At 31.1% G+C, this 18,359-nt stretch overlaps 2 protein-coding genes across 7 annotated transcripts in view; one reads left to right on the top strand and one right to left on the bottom strand.

Annotated features, from left to right (window-relative positions):
• LOC142328996 (uncharacterized) overlaps nucleotides 1-18,359 on the top strand; it is a 123,356-nt gene that overhangs the window by 56,634 nt on the left and 48,363 nt on the right. For 2 of the 4 annotated variants that reach the window (XM_075373229.1, XM_075373228.1), the window contains exon 1: nucleotides 10,870-11,225. The exons of the other annotated variants lie outside the window; for them this stretch is intronic. The gene's annotated coding sequence lies outside the window, so the exon portion shown is untranslated. Of the gene's footprint in view, nucleotides 1-10,869; nucleotides 11,226-18,359 lie in introns of those variants that run through there. 4 annotated transcript variants of the gene reach the window in all.
• LOC142328994 (uncharacterized) overlaps nucleotides 1-18,359 on the bottom strand; it is a 96,261-nt gene that overhangs the window by 48,440 nt on the left and 29,462 nt on the right. For 2 of the 3 annotated variants that reach the window (XM_075373224.1, XM_075373226.1), the window contains exon 1: nucleotides 13,002-13,155. The exons of the other annotated variant lie outside the window; for it this stretch is intronic. In XM_075373224.1, coding sequence (XP_075229339.1) covers nucleotides 13,002-13,052 — 51 coding nt within the window. In that variant the 5' untranslated portion in view covers nucleotides 13,053-13,155. Of the gene's footprint in view, nucleotides 1-13,001; nucleotides 13,156-18,359 lie in introns of those variants that run through there. 3 annotated transcript variants of the gene reach the window in all.

Genomic DNA, 18,359 nt, shown 5'->3' with positions numbered 1-18,359 from the left:
TTTCCTAATCCTAATACCTCAAAACGTAAAGAAAATTCGTTTTCACTACCCCAATCCGACCGTGCGACTAAAGGTAATACCGTACGTTTCTTCGAAAAGTGTGTAAAAACATCTTGAGCTAAATTGGAAAATAAACTTTTATTTTCGACGTTTCTTTATGATCGCATCGATCGTATTATAACAGTTATTATCGTCTAAAATAGAAGTAAGTGTTCGTGAGTAATTAGGCGATAAACACCAAACATCGGGTAACAGATATCGAAACAGCAACGCGACCGCTAGACTATTTTCACTACGCAAACGGGATTCCGTAATCGATCTCGCGTAAGCAAAGCCCCTAAATCGAGTTCATTCCGCAATCGTAGAGAAATGCAACCGACAGTCTTTTGATGTATATCTTCCGGTCGAGCAAACTCGTCGCTGCCGAATCCGTATTTAATCGACGTCGAATAGTCCTGAACGTCGGGCGATCTAATTTTTTCTTTATATAAATGTTGAAAGAAAATCGATGAAAATAAAAAGTATACCTAAATGAAAATAACTATTATTAGAAACAATATCGAATTTCTACTGTATATTTTACATTTCGATCGTCCTCCTCGAATTTCCAGGCTTATGACTTTTTTCTCTAGTTTTAATCGAAGCTAAACTAAACTTATTTTTAAACTTGAATCGATTAACTACTAAAACCTATAACAAATCTACCTGCAAATTTGTAAGATTTAATTACCGAACGAATGAGAGAGAGCGTTTGCAAAATTGAACTTTCCACTTATTTATTTTCAACATTTAAGTTTTTATAAAAATTAGAATCGGTCATAACAATTCCTTTACCTACCGACTTAGGTCGCTGTCAATTATCTGTTGTATTTTAACATACGCTATCCTACACAATATTTTGTGAAAACTTTAAAAATATGCCGTGTTACTTAATATTTTATTATAATTTTACGTAAACTCTTACTTTTACGGTTACTAAGGTATAACACTCGTCGTCTATTTTTTTTTTTTTTCAGATATCTAAGATATTAATAATATAGATATATACATTTAGCTGTCTCTTTGCGTATCGATATTTAACATTTTTGTATCGGTAATCTATTTTTTATTTTTACTTATCAAGTAATATAAAAAGTACAGTAGTTCATCGCTCTGGATAATTATATTCTAACCTTAAAAAAAGTTTTTGCTAATAACAAAGAAGAAATAGATGAAAATTGAGGCAAGCAAATAGACCATTACACGTTACATGTACTGTACCGTAATCGAAGAAAAAAAACATTTACTAAGGTTACGTGAATTTGCGTGCGTTCACGGGTATATTTGTGTTGGCGGCTGTAAAGATAATACTTCAAAACGAATAGATTTTTTTAATGTACAGGCGTTACCCTACAATATTAAATTATTAATACAATAAAGAATAACAATTACGTCGCAATTATCAAACGATAAGAAAGATTAAACGGAATAAAAACTATTATTAAAGAAATGTGTCAAAACAGATGAAATAATCAGTAATCGTTAAATTTCAACCTCTTTATTTGAAGTAGTGATTGTAATAGTTAAAGGTAATATTTAAATTAAACAAATGAAAATTCCCGCATCTGTCATAATATTTTTTTTTTTTTATTACGCTATTTATTTTCTCATTTTTAATAAAAAAGAGTGTTAAAGATTATTTTCTCTTTTCATTCTATCCTTGATTCATCTGATTGTTTTCTCGTGAACTATTCGTTTGTTTTTTTATCGCATTTCATAAAAACGGACAGTTCTTTTTATTTTCTTCTAAGAAATATCTTCTTTCCTACGTGTGCGTTGCAATATGTTCAACTAGTGAACAATAAGTAAACCCCCCTCCGCCAACGCCCGATGAGATGAGGATGATATATGACACGTAAACGAGGTGTAGTCTTGCACAGACTCAGGCCGAGCGTTCCTGAGATATGTGATTAAGAGGGTAGTCAACCCGTATCTTCTTTTTCTTTTGATTTTCGGGATTCTTTCGCTGTTCTGGTCTGAAGGTAAACTAGTATCTAAATGGAAATTACGTTACAGAATATCTTAGTGATATTTGATTTACAACCGCTAACATTGAGGGTGGGAGTAAGTAATCGTCGTTTACAAGAAACGCTTTATCTCAGATACGATTTATCCTAGAAACCTAATTCTTTAACCGAAATAAAAGTGTTGCTTTCTGTTGTGTAGAGACTGCTTTTGTTTGCCGGTTTTCGCTGTCAGAAAAACGTCTTTCTGAAAATTACAAAAACGATAACGTTTCCTTAATATTTTATTTTTTATGTAATTTCGTGTGAATTATTTCAAGACAAGCTCTCTACACAAAGTAGATCAAGAATTTATGGACGATCTAAAAAAAATTCATCGGTTTAGCGATAACGTTTCTAGCTTTTTAAAATCGTTGAAAAAATTTTCGAAAAGTAATAAACATTTTTAGTACGTAATTAATCGATAGGTTCAGGTCCAACAACGTGAATTTCAGAACGTTCTGTTTTATGAAAATCAGGCAGACGTAGACTAACATTTTCTGCGTTAATGTCACCTGTACTTACATCAGTAGGGACGGCCTTTGGTTCTTTATCTTGAATCTCAGGAGCTACCGGAACAACTAGATTTCTTGCCGAACGTTTTTCGTTCGCGACTTGAATTTTTGATTTTCATCCTCTTTTATTTTTTTTTGTTTTTTCACTTTGTTTTGTCGGTCTCATATTATAATTTAATAATCTTTTTTTTGAAAAAAAAGAATTACAAATGTCTTTACCTATAATCAATACATAACTTATAAATACTACAATCAGATGTGAGCAACGTTTTAAAAACGGCACCCAAATAACTACACAAAGCGAAATAAAAAACAGTAATAAATGATACAGTGTAAATAATTTACATCACAAACCCAAAAATCGAAAACTTCAAAAGTATTTGTCAAAATATTACACGGTAAACAAAAGTGCACGACACGTACAAATAACTATTCTATTAACTCGGCTACGATTACGTTTAAACAAAATCTGATGTGAACACCACTTGACTTCCTTGTACGCCTATTAAATTACATATACACATTTTTAAAAGTAAATAAAATTTTATTTCGTTTATAACTTCTGATTGTTTTCATTTTTTTTTAATTTTATTGTTACTATTGAATTATTTATGTTTTTTTACAATCAGAGGTAATAATTATTAATAAATCAATTAAAATTAAATTAAAAAAATTTAAAAAGAAACAGGAGATGAAGTCGGATTCGAACCGATGTGTCTTCCTCTTGTAAGACCCAAATATTTCAGTAATTAAAATTTTATTTGGTTATAACTCTGGAACCGATGAAAATAAGTACTGCTTACGGTATATTGTTGAAAATCTCTCGACGAAGGCTTATTACTGCAGTTAAAATAAAGTCCAAAATCCATTTTTTTTGGGGGGCTTTTTGGACGCTTTTGGTCCAGACGATTGCAGTCAAAAGGGGAGGTGCACAATTAGATGTTACAACAGTCCTAAATCCAAAATTTCAACATCCTACGGCTAATCGGTGTTAAGTTATGCGAGATACATACGTACGTACGTACAGACGTCACGCTGAAACTAGTCAAAATGGATTTAGGGATGGTCAAAACGTATATTTCTGTTGAAATCTGAAAGCTGAAATTTTTCGGGATCACACTACTTCGTACGAGGAAGTAAAAATTTACTAAAAGAAGGTAAAATAAGCTTTCAAATCGATCCTAAATGAACCGCTTCTCGCTATTGAAATCCAAGAAATAAACTTTTAAAAATCTACAAGTTTTTGTTTAAAAAGAAGACATTTCATCTATAGAATATTTTTTTATTTTTAATAAAAATATGGAAAAAATAGTTATATCGCATTAAAAAGCAGATTTTAAATAATCGATAAATGAAAAAAAAATATTATTTCTTTTTTTTTATCAAAATTTGGGTTAACTAACTCCTTAATTGAACCCCGACCCCCACCAACCCGACTATTGCAGGCTTTCCAAAATCTGTTCAATTCCTTTAGGATTTACGAAGGTCGTTCAATAATAATAGAGACAAATAGCAACGGCGGTTGCCATTATATATGCAATAAACTGAACTGTTTGACCTTCAAATCGGAACTCCTGACAGAAAATATCAGCCGTTTGAAAAATTCTCCATTACTATAATGTCTTCTGTTTATTTGAAAATACGGCCTTGCTTGAAACGTGTCCAGTGATGAAATCTGTAAAATCGACCGAAATTCACTCGCAGATGTTAAAAGTTAATTTAACGTTCAAATTTGAATAGCGAATCAAACATTTTTAATCGGCTAGAACGAGTGTCACCCCGGTGAAAGCTTCGACTGAAGCTTTGTAAAATCACTTAACGAGGACGTAAGCGTAAAAACGAATCGCTAAAATCTGTAGTGTGAGTATCCGCACTGTCCTTTCCGTTATCCGTGGTAAATTAAATTACCGCAAAATGTCTTCGAAACGGTCCACTCAGAATCAGACAGACACCCGAATTTGCATTTGTATGGAATGTAAACGACGGTTTTTAGTGAAAGCTAATGCTTTATTAGATCGCATAATTCACTCGTCCTTTTGAACCGGAATCCTAACGACAGTGTACGGTATGCAAATATTCCGTTACCTGTAATAACCTATCTATATAAGTCGATATTAATCCTGCTTTCACGCACAAGGTTGATGCGAGTCAAGACCTCTCAGGAATACAGGAATATGTAGAAAAAAGTGGTATTGATTCTTTTTAATGCGGGTATATCTATTGTTTTTTTATCGTAAGCTTTCCAGGTAATTTTTTTGAATTTTCGCGTAAAAACACTTGGAGTAGCAAAATCATATCCACTTATATATCATTATAATATAACAACGCAATATTAAGCGATGATGATGATAACGGTTTTAGTTTACGTAGGAATGTAATTTTACACGTTTATAAAAAATCATCTGCTTAAATTATCCGGAGACATCATACAACGGGACCGCTAGAGTGGAAAAACCTTGAAATCAGCTTTGATGAAGACTAACAGTTGAACAGGTATACAAAAAGAAATAGATTGTCGAATTAAAAACCGTCTCCTTTTGTGAAGAATATTAAAAAAAAGCTGATAACAAAGTTTAGTACTTTCAGGAATTCGTTATTTACTTTTATATGTAGGAGAAATAATGCGATTCGTGAAAATAAACCAAAAAAAGTTTTAAAAAATTCAAAAAACTATATTTTTAATTTTTTATCGGCTTCCCCACCGCTAATATTTTTCCTAAAGTATTTTTGGGTCGCTTGCACTAATACTATGACCATGAAGACAAAAAAAATGGCGGTTAAAATATTTGAAATAAATAAAAACATAGCTTTTTCCGATTTTTGGTGAAAGGGAATTTCGGGGAAATTCTTTTTTAAATAGTAAGATGGAATTCTCGCACGTAACATGCAAATGTTACGTTTTACATGCAAATGTTACGTTTTACATGCAAATGTTACGTTTTACATGCAAATGTTACCGCTTTACAACATTGTACGTAAAAAAGTTACCTAATATTTATTTTTTGTGGTGGGGGGTAATTTATGATGAAAAATTATCATTATAGTTTTAAAGAAACAAAAAAACATGAAAAATTCAATAAATTTATATTTGTTTATTTTTTCTGCACTCCCACCTCCAAAATCTCCTTCCAAGTATTTTTTCCGTTTACTATGTTAAATGGAAGAAACTACAAGAAATTCACAAAAATATACAACCAATGTAGTTTACCAGTAATTTTTTTTGACGGTGGTGGCTGATTTACAATGAAAGTTTGTAATATTATTATTAAAATTTAAATAAACCAAAAAATTAAAAAAATCTATATTTTTAAACTTTATTCGACTCCCCCACCTCCAATATTGTTCCCAAAGTATTTTTTAGGGATCATTTGCAGCGCTACTGCTATACCTAGGAAGACACAAAAACTTTCGGTTAAAAAATATCCAATAAATAAAAAGACAGTTTTTGTTTTCAGTTTTTGGGAAGGTGGAAATTTTGGATAAATTATATTTGAACCGCTAAGATAAGCACGCTTGCGTGTACCGAGCTGAATATAAAGAGGGATTATACTTGCAAAGTTTTTAAAAAGTCCACCCTAAAAAAAACCCCACCTCCAGATGCCGATACCGTAAATTTGACTTACAAATTACCTCAGATACAGGAGTCTGTGTACAAAATTTCATCAAAAATTACTAAGTTTCAAACTCGCCAACACTCGTAGGTACGTATTAATATTACCCACAATTTTGTTTTTATTTTGTCGGGTCCCCGAGACGTAAAACGTCGGGAAAAGAAATAACCCGTACCCTATTTTTGACTGACTGCCGTACTTTCCTTCTTACAACATAGCTCTAGAGCTATGAAAGGAAAGTAAAAGGAGGTGTGTTAAACGGCTATTCAAATAAATCTGAAAACAAGAAAACGCTTAAAAACTGTTAACCGTAAGTTTACTTAAAATCAAAACCCAGTTTGGAAGTCGATCGTTAAACTGTCACCGTCAGTAGATTCAGCGGAAGTATTATATATAAAATATAAAAAATATAATACGAGGAAGGGTTGAAAAGTTTCGGGGCCGAATAAGAAAAGGTTTTTCTGGTACATTTGATTCGATACGCTTAGCCCGGCGTTCCACAAGAGCGCCCGTGCCGGTCCGGTACGTTGATTTATCCGACTCCTTAAAATAACTATGTGTGACCGCAATAGTTTCATTTTTGGTTGAAATTCTCTTCCCTCCAAGGCGGGTGATAGTCACTGGAAGCCGGATCGGTTTCTTCGACCGTTACAAATGACGTAAAAATTCGTCTGGATTGCGCCGAAAGAGTTCGAGACGATCGCTTGAAAGGTTTTTTCGGCACCGTTTTTGGTCGGGCGTGAGCAAACACAGCACCCGTCTGGCGCACAGCTTGTTCTGTCCAAATGTTCGCGCGAAACATTGCACACGCGTCCATATCACACGCCTACAGACTGCTAATTCGTTCACCGTCTCTCGTCGATCTGCAAGAACAATTTTACGCGCTTTTTCTATCGTTTCAGGCGTATTCATTTCAGAAGGGCGTCCACTGCGCGGTTCATCGCTAGCGCGTGTTCAACCGGTTTTAAACTCTACGACCCGGCGTTTAGCTGTAGTATTTGACGAAGAAGAGTCTCCCGATGTAGTATCGAGCTCTTCTTTAATTTCCTTTGCGATTAAGCCTTTCAAATAATCGTCATACGAATCTCCGGTTTTCCCGTTTTCCAAAAAGCGCTTTAATTCTCCGCTGCGACGGGCCGTAAATACTATACTAAGTGATGAAGCGACTTGAAACTCACGAAGAATGAAAACCGATGAAGAATGGAATCGTGCGACGCCACGTCGAGAAATTAAGGGTACTAACGACATGTCTGTGTGAGGCCCGTTTTGTCGGTATAATAGTACTAACAAAACGTCATAAAATAAATATTTCTTACAGTATTTTTAGAATAACCGCAAAAATAGTAATTTTGAGGACAGATTGTCCACCGCACTTAGTGAAGGTTTAGGTGTTTTTGAACACAGATTATGATGATAAAATTAAAAAAAGTCGTATTACCTTATATTCAGAACGTTATAAGAAATATTAATTTTATCATTTAATCGTTCGTTTTCAGATATTTATCTTTTAATACGTGTATTATTTCCACAAATCTGGTGATGATGATGATTTAACATTCGAAACGATCATCTAGTTTTATATATTAAATAAATTTTTTTTGTTAGTTGTTTTAATTGTAATTTTTTAAATTATTATATTAGACTGTTTCATTGTGATACGAAAATGAAGGAAGAGCTTGATAAGTTTTTTCTTTTCGGTTCTGGGCGTTCCAATCTTCACCTTCTTTGCAGTCTTCTCTCGTTCTTTGAGTTTGATGTTCTCTTCTTTCTTTCGAGCGTTCTTGAGCACCGATAAGTTATTTTTACGATAATTAACATTTTTTCCGATACAAACCTTTATTTACAAAACGTGTTCTTGTTTTCCGTTGCATTTATTCATTTCCGATTTCAAAACGAATTTTAATCGTTTCGATAAAAAGTTATTGTAAATTAATCGGTTATATTAATCGATGCTTAAATTAATTACTAATTACTTTTCCTTTCCTGGCGTAGATCTAGGGCTATGCTGAAAAAAGGAAATTGCGATAATCATTTAAAAAATGGGATACGCGATTTTTTGTGTTCCTCGTCGTTTCGTGGCCCAGGAACCCTAAAAAACAAAGAAAGGAGGGTAGTGTTTGTACGTACATATGAACGTACGAACATACCCTCCATCGGGTACGCGCGTATGAACGTGCGTTGATGCGTTTCAAGCTTAATAACTATCGACTGGAAAAACCGTTTTCGATGAAACGTTTTAGAGACTCGCGTATACGGGGCGATTTGGTAAAAGTTTGGGTCGGTGTCTCCAAGGGATGCGGTAGATAGTTTTTTGGGGGTCAACACTCCTCCAATATTAAACATTTTACAGTTTAAATATTCCTACAGGAATATTTCTGAAACCTTCGGGTTTATATATCCTTATCAGGTTGACTGCCACGAAACATCAAATGATGTCTCGGCCAGTTATCCGTTATTGCTCTGCGGCATTTGACGACTCAGTTTCGCAATCGCAATCAAACGATGTCTCAGCGTAATGTTACACTTAAGATGCAATATTACTGTTTATTTTTAATTTTCTTTTTTTTTATCAAATTACATGTCATTTTAAAGATAAAATTCTGTATATTTTTGTGTTGCATGTAACACAGAAGTTTTTCTTTAAATTTGAAATTAAAGAATATTTGTTTTGAAAATCACCATATTAAAGCAAAATAGACATAACTGAAAAGTGTCGTAATAAAATGTGAACTAATTTTAGTCGTTAACCGACAAAGTTTAATTAGATTTCAATATCAACTGCTCTTAAAAATATTAGATTCAAATTTTACTTTAAAAATCTCAATTCAAAGTGTAATTACCACTGACAGATAAAAGAAAATGATGTTTCTCTAAATCTGATATCATGTCTTGAATTGCATTTTTGCGTACGTTACAGATCTGTAAATACAATTTTTCTATCGCCCTTAATTTTAAATAAATTACGCTTCAAAAAAAATAAAAATTATGGGAAAATAGAGTTAAAATATGTAAAATTTATAATTTTGCATGGCCATACCTGTATTAGAATGATTTCGCCGATGCTTTTTTTTTTTATAAATCGCCTCAAGCACACCCCAAATTAATGTCCCAACAGTAATCGGCTAGCATGTTAGTATTCCATTTCCTCTTCAATACTAGATATGATGTCGTACGCGACTACGATATGATTTAATTCTTTGTCTATTATTGTTTATTTATAGCTTAAAAATTACGTTAACAAAATTAAATAATAAAAAATGAACTATCAAAATACAATATAGGATCTTAAAATGCTAACTATACGTTGAAAAATGAAAAAAATCCTTTATTAAAATTTAAAAATTTTTCAAAAGCGGTGGGCGATAGAAAGATTCTGAGTTCGTATTCGTTTACGGCATAAAAAACAGATTAAAATCACGTATCGCATGTTAGGAAACAAAAATTATGTTTATCTGTGTTATCAATAAAATGCGGTTTTCTTACAGAAGAAAATGAGTTGTAAAATGTTAAAAGAAAGTACAACAATCGATAAAAATAGGATTCAAACAATTCTGAAGTTGTAAAATTAAAAATAAATACAGTCGGTTGTTAGTAAGTAAAAAATATTATAATTCGATTAAAATATGTTAAACATTCCGAGATATTAGTCGGTGGCGTCTCGTTATCCACGGTTGCTATGAGACACAAATTGATGTCTCGACTTTATTTTTGAATATTTCAAAAAGTAAAGTCGTAAAGTAAAATTAGTATCAAAAATTAGTAATAGAGTAACAAAGCGCTTATTGAAATTAAAAAAAAAATGGCAGCACTGTTGCATATTTTTAGCAAAGTATAGCAGTCTAGGAATGTTGCATTTTACAGTGTGACGGTCAACCTGTAACAGAAATCAAATGGTTTTTTCCTCCCCCTCTTTAATAACAAAAATATTTTTAATTTTATTGTTAATAACCGACGATGCATTTAATAAAGTTCAATGAACTGTAATATATAGTTTTTTCGTAGTCGATTGTTTTTGTTTAAGGTAGATTTTGTTAACATCCTTCTTGGAGGTTTTACGTAATATTAAAATAACATAAAGAATGTATTAGAGGTTACTTTTTACGATAGCGGTACGTATAACATAACTAAGTGAACATAAAAAAAAACCGTGAAGTTACAAAAATTAAATAGAATTTGTTTACAAGCTTAACGCAATAATAAGCATAATTCTCGTAATAGAATATGTATTCCTATATATAAAGACTAAAGAAACTTTTGACTTTAATTACACCTGATTTAATAATAATAATAATAATAATAATTCATAAAATATATATATATATATATATATATATATATATATATATATATATATATATATATATATATATATATATATATATATATTTCTTTTAATACTGTTTGTAAATTAAAAGTTGATAATAATTAATAAATGTTAAAACGATTATGATTTTTTACGATAAATTTTAATCGCTGCAGTTTAAATTAGGTATTATAGAAATATATGTGTAGGTCAATAAATCATCAAATTTCTTGCCCTTATCGAAAAATAATAGCGATATTCATTAGTCGTTGTTAAACGTCAAAATAAACTTAAAGATTAATGCTGTTTTATGTAGTTGTTGGCCACATTTATTCGCACGATAATAATAATTTAAAAGAAGCAAACGAATGTGCGTCATATTTACGCCATAAGTGTCATATTTAGCTATAAGTGGGTGTTGCTACGTCAATCTTCAAACCGTTATATGTTTTCCGGCTACGCCGATCAAGTTATCGATCCGTTATTTCATTTTGGGAGCGCTTATGCTCATAAGGAAACGTTCCAGTAAAATTAATTTTTAAGAAAATAATCCCTAAGCGGCGGTAATAAATTTAAAAAAGTAGCTTCTTAAATCCGTTTAAAAAAATTCAACGATACAGCCGTAATAATAAACGAACAAAGTTTTAATTTACTGTTGAAGAAGGTGAACATTTTTGGCGAATTTTCTTTCCAAGAAATACTAAAGAGTAAGGACTATCTACAAATTAAGATTTTTACATTTGAAGTACAGCGGGTATGTAGCGAGATGCATTTAAATTTAGAATTAATTATATTTTTATTATAAAAGTATTTTTTATCACAGACCTTTAGAATCGGACGGGCAAACAATTTTAATAGCGATTTGAAGACCTATCTATGTAGAAATTATAAACGGTAAAAGCTCCCTTAAAGTCTTTTCTTAAGTAAGATATAGCTAAAAAAAAAAAAAATATGTATCATAATTTTTTGGCGAAGGGGTGAATATTAAGTACAATTTTTTGGTAATTTGTAATCTTAATAAAAAAAAGTTCAGCTTTTGTAATAAAATGTTTTGGTAAAGTGCCCCTGTAAAGATATGATGTATTTCGGCCAAAACATCCCCACCTCTTTTTACTAATTTAACAAAAATGTAATACATTCTTCCCCCCCCCCCCACCACCACCGAAGATAGTACCTGTGTACCAAATTTGAACAGAATGATTAGTCCAAATATAAGCCGACATATTTGTCCGTCAGACAAAAATAGATTTTTTGAACTTGGAAGCATCGGGAATATTTTTTTTCTGATTATTTACGGTTTATTTAAATCTATTTTTTTTTTGCTAAGATTTTTTTAAATGTCTCCTTAAGACACAAAACTTAAAAAACCCAATTTTTTTAGATTTTGTTTCACCCGTCTACATACTTTATCGCTGTAGCGATATATGCTGCTATAACGCAGCATATATCGCTACAGCCGGGGAAGTAAAATTTGGCTATTTTATCGATAATTAATTATCCTCTTACATCTACTAGTATGTTATGATCGTATGTAAAAACCTACATACGGGGGATTAAAAGTAATAAATAAAAGTTAGTAAATTCGTAAATAAAATTTTAACGGTGTTCTACATATAAAAGAAGACGTAATCGATTATGATACCTTGTTATCGGTTATTAATAAAAACAAGATCGTTATTTGATATCGAATTACCATTCCGGTAATTAAATTGTTTCCGTTTAATTTAATTAATTACTACTTTTGAACGATTCCGCGGATTTAAATGAAATTGTAAATTTTTCTTTGAAACTCGTTAGGACATTACTTAGTTACACAACTAGAAATTAAAAACGTTAACTTCCGTATTGGAAAATACCGTATCTGTTTCAATTTTTTATTTAAACAAAATCGTTTAATTTTATTTTATTAGAAAAAGGAGGGGAACATATTAAAAAGTATTAAATTACAGACTGAAATAGTACCAAATATATTTTGCAGACGGTGAAGGTCGCTAAAAATAATAATAATGATAATAAATAAATATTTTGTTAACAAATATCACGTACCTCTGACTGTATAAATTGTAACGTTAATAAAATCTTTATAATTTTTGTGTTATAAGAAAATAAAAATTACTCTAAAACATATTTTCTACGTATGCGTATTTATTTTAGTTTCATTTAAAAAATGTAAAACGGTACAGATATATTTTAGTTAAAATTATAAATAAAATTAAAATTATAACCCTTGAAAAATACTTTACGTTAAATAATCTATCGATCGTTCTTTAAAATTAAATAAGCTTAATTACTTGACGATTAAAATGCGCCTGTTAATGATCATACGTATTTATACGGCTAACAATACACTGAATAAATACAGAAGCGATATAAATAATATGGCATAATTTTTAACTAAATTATTGCAGGAGTGATGCGATTCGACACTTAATTTACGAATTCTGTGATACTGAAAACACAAAAGTTAAAGGCTATAATTCTAATATAGTTTAACGATTCTAAATACAACGAATTAATTTATTATAATTACCAAAGTAAAAATTCCAGCGAATATTGTAACGTTTCTCCCGCCATCGGCCATGACAAGTAGAACAGAGAAACAAGCATAACTACTGGAAAGCTGACTGTACTCGAGCTGCGTACACTCAAGCCGAGTTAAAACAAGTCTCTTTAACCTTATCTGTAGATAAGATAGTGGGGGCTCTAATTTTTGTTAAACATACGCGTACATTAATTATTAAAATACAGTCTTAACGGCTCGGTTTATCGAGTCAGGTGTGCGTTTATTTTGGTATACGTACGAGTATAACGTATTTTAGAACCGTATAATATTTATTAATTAAATCGTTTTTGTTTTAAATCAAAGTCCAAATATGTATCGTATCGATTTTAAATTGACGTATATACTAAGCGAAGAATAAGCGACTTAATTAATGAATCGAATGACCTCCTGTTTATTTTATACTGGCCGGCCTAGAGCGTTACATGGTAGAATACGCAATATTTTCTCTCCTTATTTCGTTCTTATTTTATACAATAAATTTATTCGTTAGTTTTATTTAATTTTGTAGTTAATTTTCTTTGTTTTTTAATACGATTGAGTATCCGAAAAAAATAGCCGTGAGGTTGATCGAAAAACTATATTTTTTAACCTTTTGAAGAAAAAAAATTGAAGGTCGTCTGGTCGATCAACGTGAATTGTTTTTACGTATAATACATTGAAGTCTTTTTCACGACTAAAAGCGTCGATCAAAACGATTTTTTTTTATCTTGATAAGGAAGTTTTTTTGATAGTCCCTGATGAGTTTATTAGTTAATATTTGTTTGATTCAAAATTACAGTCGCATCGACATTTTAAAGACGTATGTTTATTTGGTCGTAAGAAAAACAATCGTAGCGTTCCAGGCGCGTTAACGCAAGTTGTTGGATAAGTGTTTTTTCATTGCTTTCTTCGCTAAACAAATATACGGTTACAAATCAGCATGTGAACCTCACCAAAAACGCAGGTGATATTAAGCGACATCTTCATTCTGTTCATCAGAACAATTATTTGTATAATGAGCATCATTACCTTCACAGAAAGTAATTCTGACTGATATCTTTGTACTTCAGGTGTTTTACATTTGCCCCAGCCGTTAGAACGATTGAGGTAAAAATTGTAAAGAAAGCGATTAATGTAGTATATTCTGTGATAAATGCTGCTTTAGCTCGTATTTTTATTTTAATTCATTTATTTTAATTTAGCCGAACGAGGTCCGCGTGAAGAAACATGTTGCTTTTATTTTTCTTTCTTTTGGTCGTTTTAGATATTCGGCTTTCAATATTCTTGAGTTTTAATATTTTTGATTTCAATATTTCTTGAGTTTTCAGCGTTTTTATTTGTCACTTTCTATTTTATTTTTGTTATCGCTCGTTTCTATGAAATTATTTCAGGAAAATTCATTAGACGTCATCATTAATGAATTTTCATAGCGTAAAATACATAACCCGATCGTTTTTATATTCAGGATATTTTCATAGATGATCCTTAAATAAAGTATTCTTCAGTCAGGATATTTTAATAGAGTTTATTATTACTAATAAATAAGCCGATATGTTTGAACGTGCATATACGGTCTTTATTTAAAGGGATGTTTTACACGTGTGGGCTGTTATTAGCCCGCACGTGTTTTATAAAACCTAGGTAACTTAAGAAAAGTACGCTATGTCAAGAAAGATATCGCATATGGCTTTTTCCTTTTCCTCCTCGTTAACATTCATCGAAAAGAAAGACGTGGCGATGGGATGATGACTTGTCTATAAAGAAGTCAGAACCGCACCGATCGAATAAAACATAATTTGTTGTAAGTTTCAAGTTCACTTAAGGCCGGTATTAAGGCTTTCCGTTAATTAATTACATCAAAGCCTGTCAAATTCACATGTTTGTTAGCGTACGCCTAATCGGTAAGTAACTCTTAAATTACTCTTAAGTAATACATCAGGAAACAAAATCAAGTTTAACAGGATGCGATGTATCTGAGAAAAATATTTTATTTTAGTTGTAATGTATCGTATAAATTCTACTCGTCCTTACAAGCCGGTTTATCAATCTTACCGTTTTTAAAAATCTCCTGCGACGATTAATATGAACAATTGAATTGGATACTACCGATTTTAACTGTCCTTAAAAAAAATTAGAATAATGTTTCATTTATAACAAAGTATGTCGGTAAATTTATCGGTGAGACAATAGAAGGAACGGATATTGTGTGCCATCTTTAAGAAATCCAGAAAAAGAAAAACGTATCAAAGAGATGATCAGACGTACCTAAATCTGCACTCTGGCATCTCCTATTAATCCTCCAACACGACAGTAATTGGATTATAGTGCACGTGCACGCATAAACAATTTAAAATAAGGTAGGACAACGAATCGTTACAAAACTCTAAAATTATTGAACGTTAAACAATTTATATTGAAAATAACGTAACGTATTCTTTCATAGACCTTTTGAAGATAATAAATAATTTCATTTTGATCGATACATTATATATATCGCGTCAGGAACAGGTAGATGTGCTACTCCAAGGATAAAAAATGTAACTGAATTTATATTTGCTGAACGGTTTAAGGGTAAAATATTAATAAGAGCGGCATCACAAAACGCACAATTAATTATAACATAAAAATAGAAGCGGTTAAAGTCAGCATTATAATAACAATAAGAAAGTGAAATTAAAATAAAACAAAAATGTAGTTACAAAACAAATAACAAATCAGAATATCAAATTTTCATTAATTTTCATAATTAATGAAAATTATTTTAATTTATATTTATGTGTTCATCAAACGGGGGTACCGAAAATTCAGGGGTTTTGTTTTAATTAGTATTATTTAAAAATTCATCTGTACTTTAATTTTTCTTTTTATTTTAAATAAATTGGCGAGAAGATTTTTTAAACGGTTTGGAAATTTATTTAAAGCGACAGCGGAAACACAATAAGGTCCTTTCATGTGAAATATTGTGCTGAGTTATGTGAAAACATTTCTGCTGTTTGATAACAGAGATGGAGATTGTTGTTTTTTAAGAATAAATATCTGTTCTCGGCAAATGCCCGTTAGCAACATCTACGTTAATGATGGCTATTAATAAATTATCAAAACGCTACCGGAAACTCGGCCGAAGAAAATTTAGTAATTAGTTTCGACAGGTACTTTAGAATAATGTTTTGACGACTATTTATTTTATAATTTTTTTCCTGACTCGCAGTATCACGAAACATTGAAGTTTGGCCAAAAGCAGCTAAAAGAACAATACTTTAAATAAGCGCTAAGATTGAGAACCGGGAGGTAATGTGTTTTTAAAGGATGAACGTTTTTTGAAAGAGTTATTTAGAACCGGTGCTGTCCAGTTGTCGCTAAACAATAGTTCACGTAAAAATGTAATCGTATATTTCCATCGTGAAATCCGGGCAATCGCAAGAAATAGAATATTTTTTTTGAGCGTATGTTGTTTTAAATCGGGTTAGAAGAAAGCGGGTGAGGAAAAATACACCCAAACAAAATTAAGCGTTCTCTTACTTGATCGGAAGGGGATTAGAACGCTTTGGTGAGATTTATAAGGAAAGACGGTTCGTATTTGAAGGTTCTTGATGAGAGCGTTAAATTATTGAAAAAAGAGTTTATTTTCACGTAATAAATAGGAATGCAGATCTCCAATAGACAAAATTAAAAATATAATAAGGGCATTAAAACTTCTGTTAAATTAAGTTTTAAGTTTTAAATTAAGTTTCTAAACTTCATGCGCTTATGTTTCAAATTACTTGACTATGAATAATCGGTTTTGATAAATATGACTTTTTCTTTTTATTATTTCTTGATCGGTTCTAAGATAACTTTTGTAAGAGATAATTTTTATATTTAAATACTTCCGCTTTATTTATGTTTTATTTTTTTGTAATCGTTATTAATTTTTTTACGGTCGGTTGTCTTCTCTTAATTTTGATGTATTAGTGAAATCTCAAAGATTTTTTTGCCTATTTTGACTAATATTATTTTATTCTTGTTTTTTAATTTCTTTTCTTTTTTTTGTTGAAATTACTATTATATCTTATAATTTAGTAATTCTTTTTGCTACTTTAATATCGGTAATTATCATTTATTGTTTAACTTAACGAATAAGTTATTATTAGTGTAGAATAATTTGTTTATCTGGTATAGTAATACGTAAATTTTATTTTAAATAGTAAATAAAATATTTTAATGTAATAAATGTAGATTCACTGCTACAAAAGTAATCCGTTTAAATGATATTATGGAAATTTGAAAATTTACTGCAGGGGTCTGTTGTAAAAATGTTAGCAACCCCGACAAATGATGTAATGTCATGCCGTTCTGAATGATTAACTTATTGTCGTGAAAGATTTTTAAATATTTGTAATAATCTTATACGTTTTAATGCGCTTAAAAATGTGCGTGTTGACCTCTTTTCATTTATATCTCGTAATACCTTAAAAACAGATCGATATAAAAACCTAAAATCGGCTAAAATGATTTCTATTACGCGTGGCATTAATGCTAATAAATTTTAGAAAAATCAACAAAGTCGGAAGAATAAAAAGTTTGGGAATCGCATCGTAAAAAAATATAAGAGGCAAAAACTGTTGCGCGGCTGTAATTTAATATTAAAAAAAAAAATTATCGGTATAAAATACGATTTATGCGAGTTAAAATCTTAATTACTTGTCCGGTGCAGAATATACCGGGCAAAGAATGCCTTTAAAATAAATAAAACCCTTTTTACAGCAAATAATATCGGCCTTAAGTCGACAAAAAAATTACCGAGAACATTTTTGTGGAGTATTGCGTTGTACGGGAGCAAGTCGTAGACGATTAGAGGACAGGAAAAGAGGAGACTTTTGGCTTTTAAAGTTAGGCGTTCCAGAAGGACGATGAAGATAAGTCGGATAGAAAAAGTGTCAAACGAGGTGGTACTTAAGAGCGTTAATGAAGAGAGAAGCTTTTTGAAACGATTAAAAAGAAGAAGGGTTCGACACAATCTTCGGCACAAAGAAGGGAGAAATTGCAGTAGAAGGCCTCAGTCGGAGTTCATAAAACGGGTAACGGATGATATGAACTTTGATACTTACCGGGAGCTAAAGATAAAGCCTGATATGCAAGAAGAGTGGAGAGCTGCTGCCTTAACCAAAGAAGTCTTAATTTACTCCTTGTAAAGGGGAAAATTACATATAGTAAAAAGTACTATATTTTTGGAAAGAAAAATTAACGAATCCATTTAGAACATGCTCAAAAATAAACACCCGCCTGTACATCAGCATTTTTTTATATTGTTGCTGATATATTACTTAATACATTATATCGTTAAATAACTACGATAAAAAAAATAAA

Source organism: Lycorma delicatula, chromosome 8 (genome assembly GCF_047948215.1).
Source record: "Lycorma delicatula isolate Av1 chromosome 8, ASM4794821v1, whole genome shotgun sequence".
NCBI classification, from domain to species: Eukaryota; Metazoa; Arthropoda; class Insecta; order Hemiptera; family Fulgoridae; genus Lycorma; species Lycorma delicatula.
This window is presented reverse-complemented; position numbering and strand designations above follow the sequence as displayed.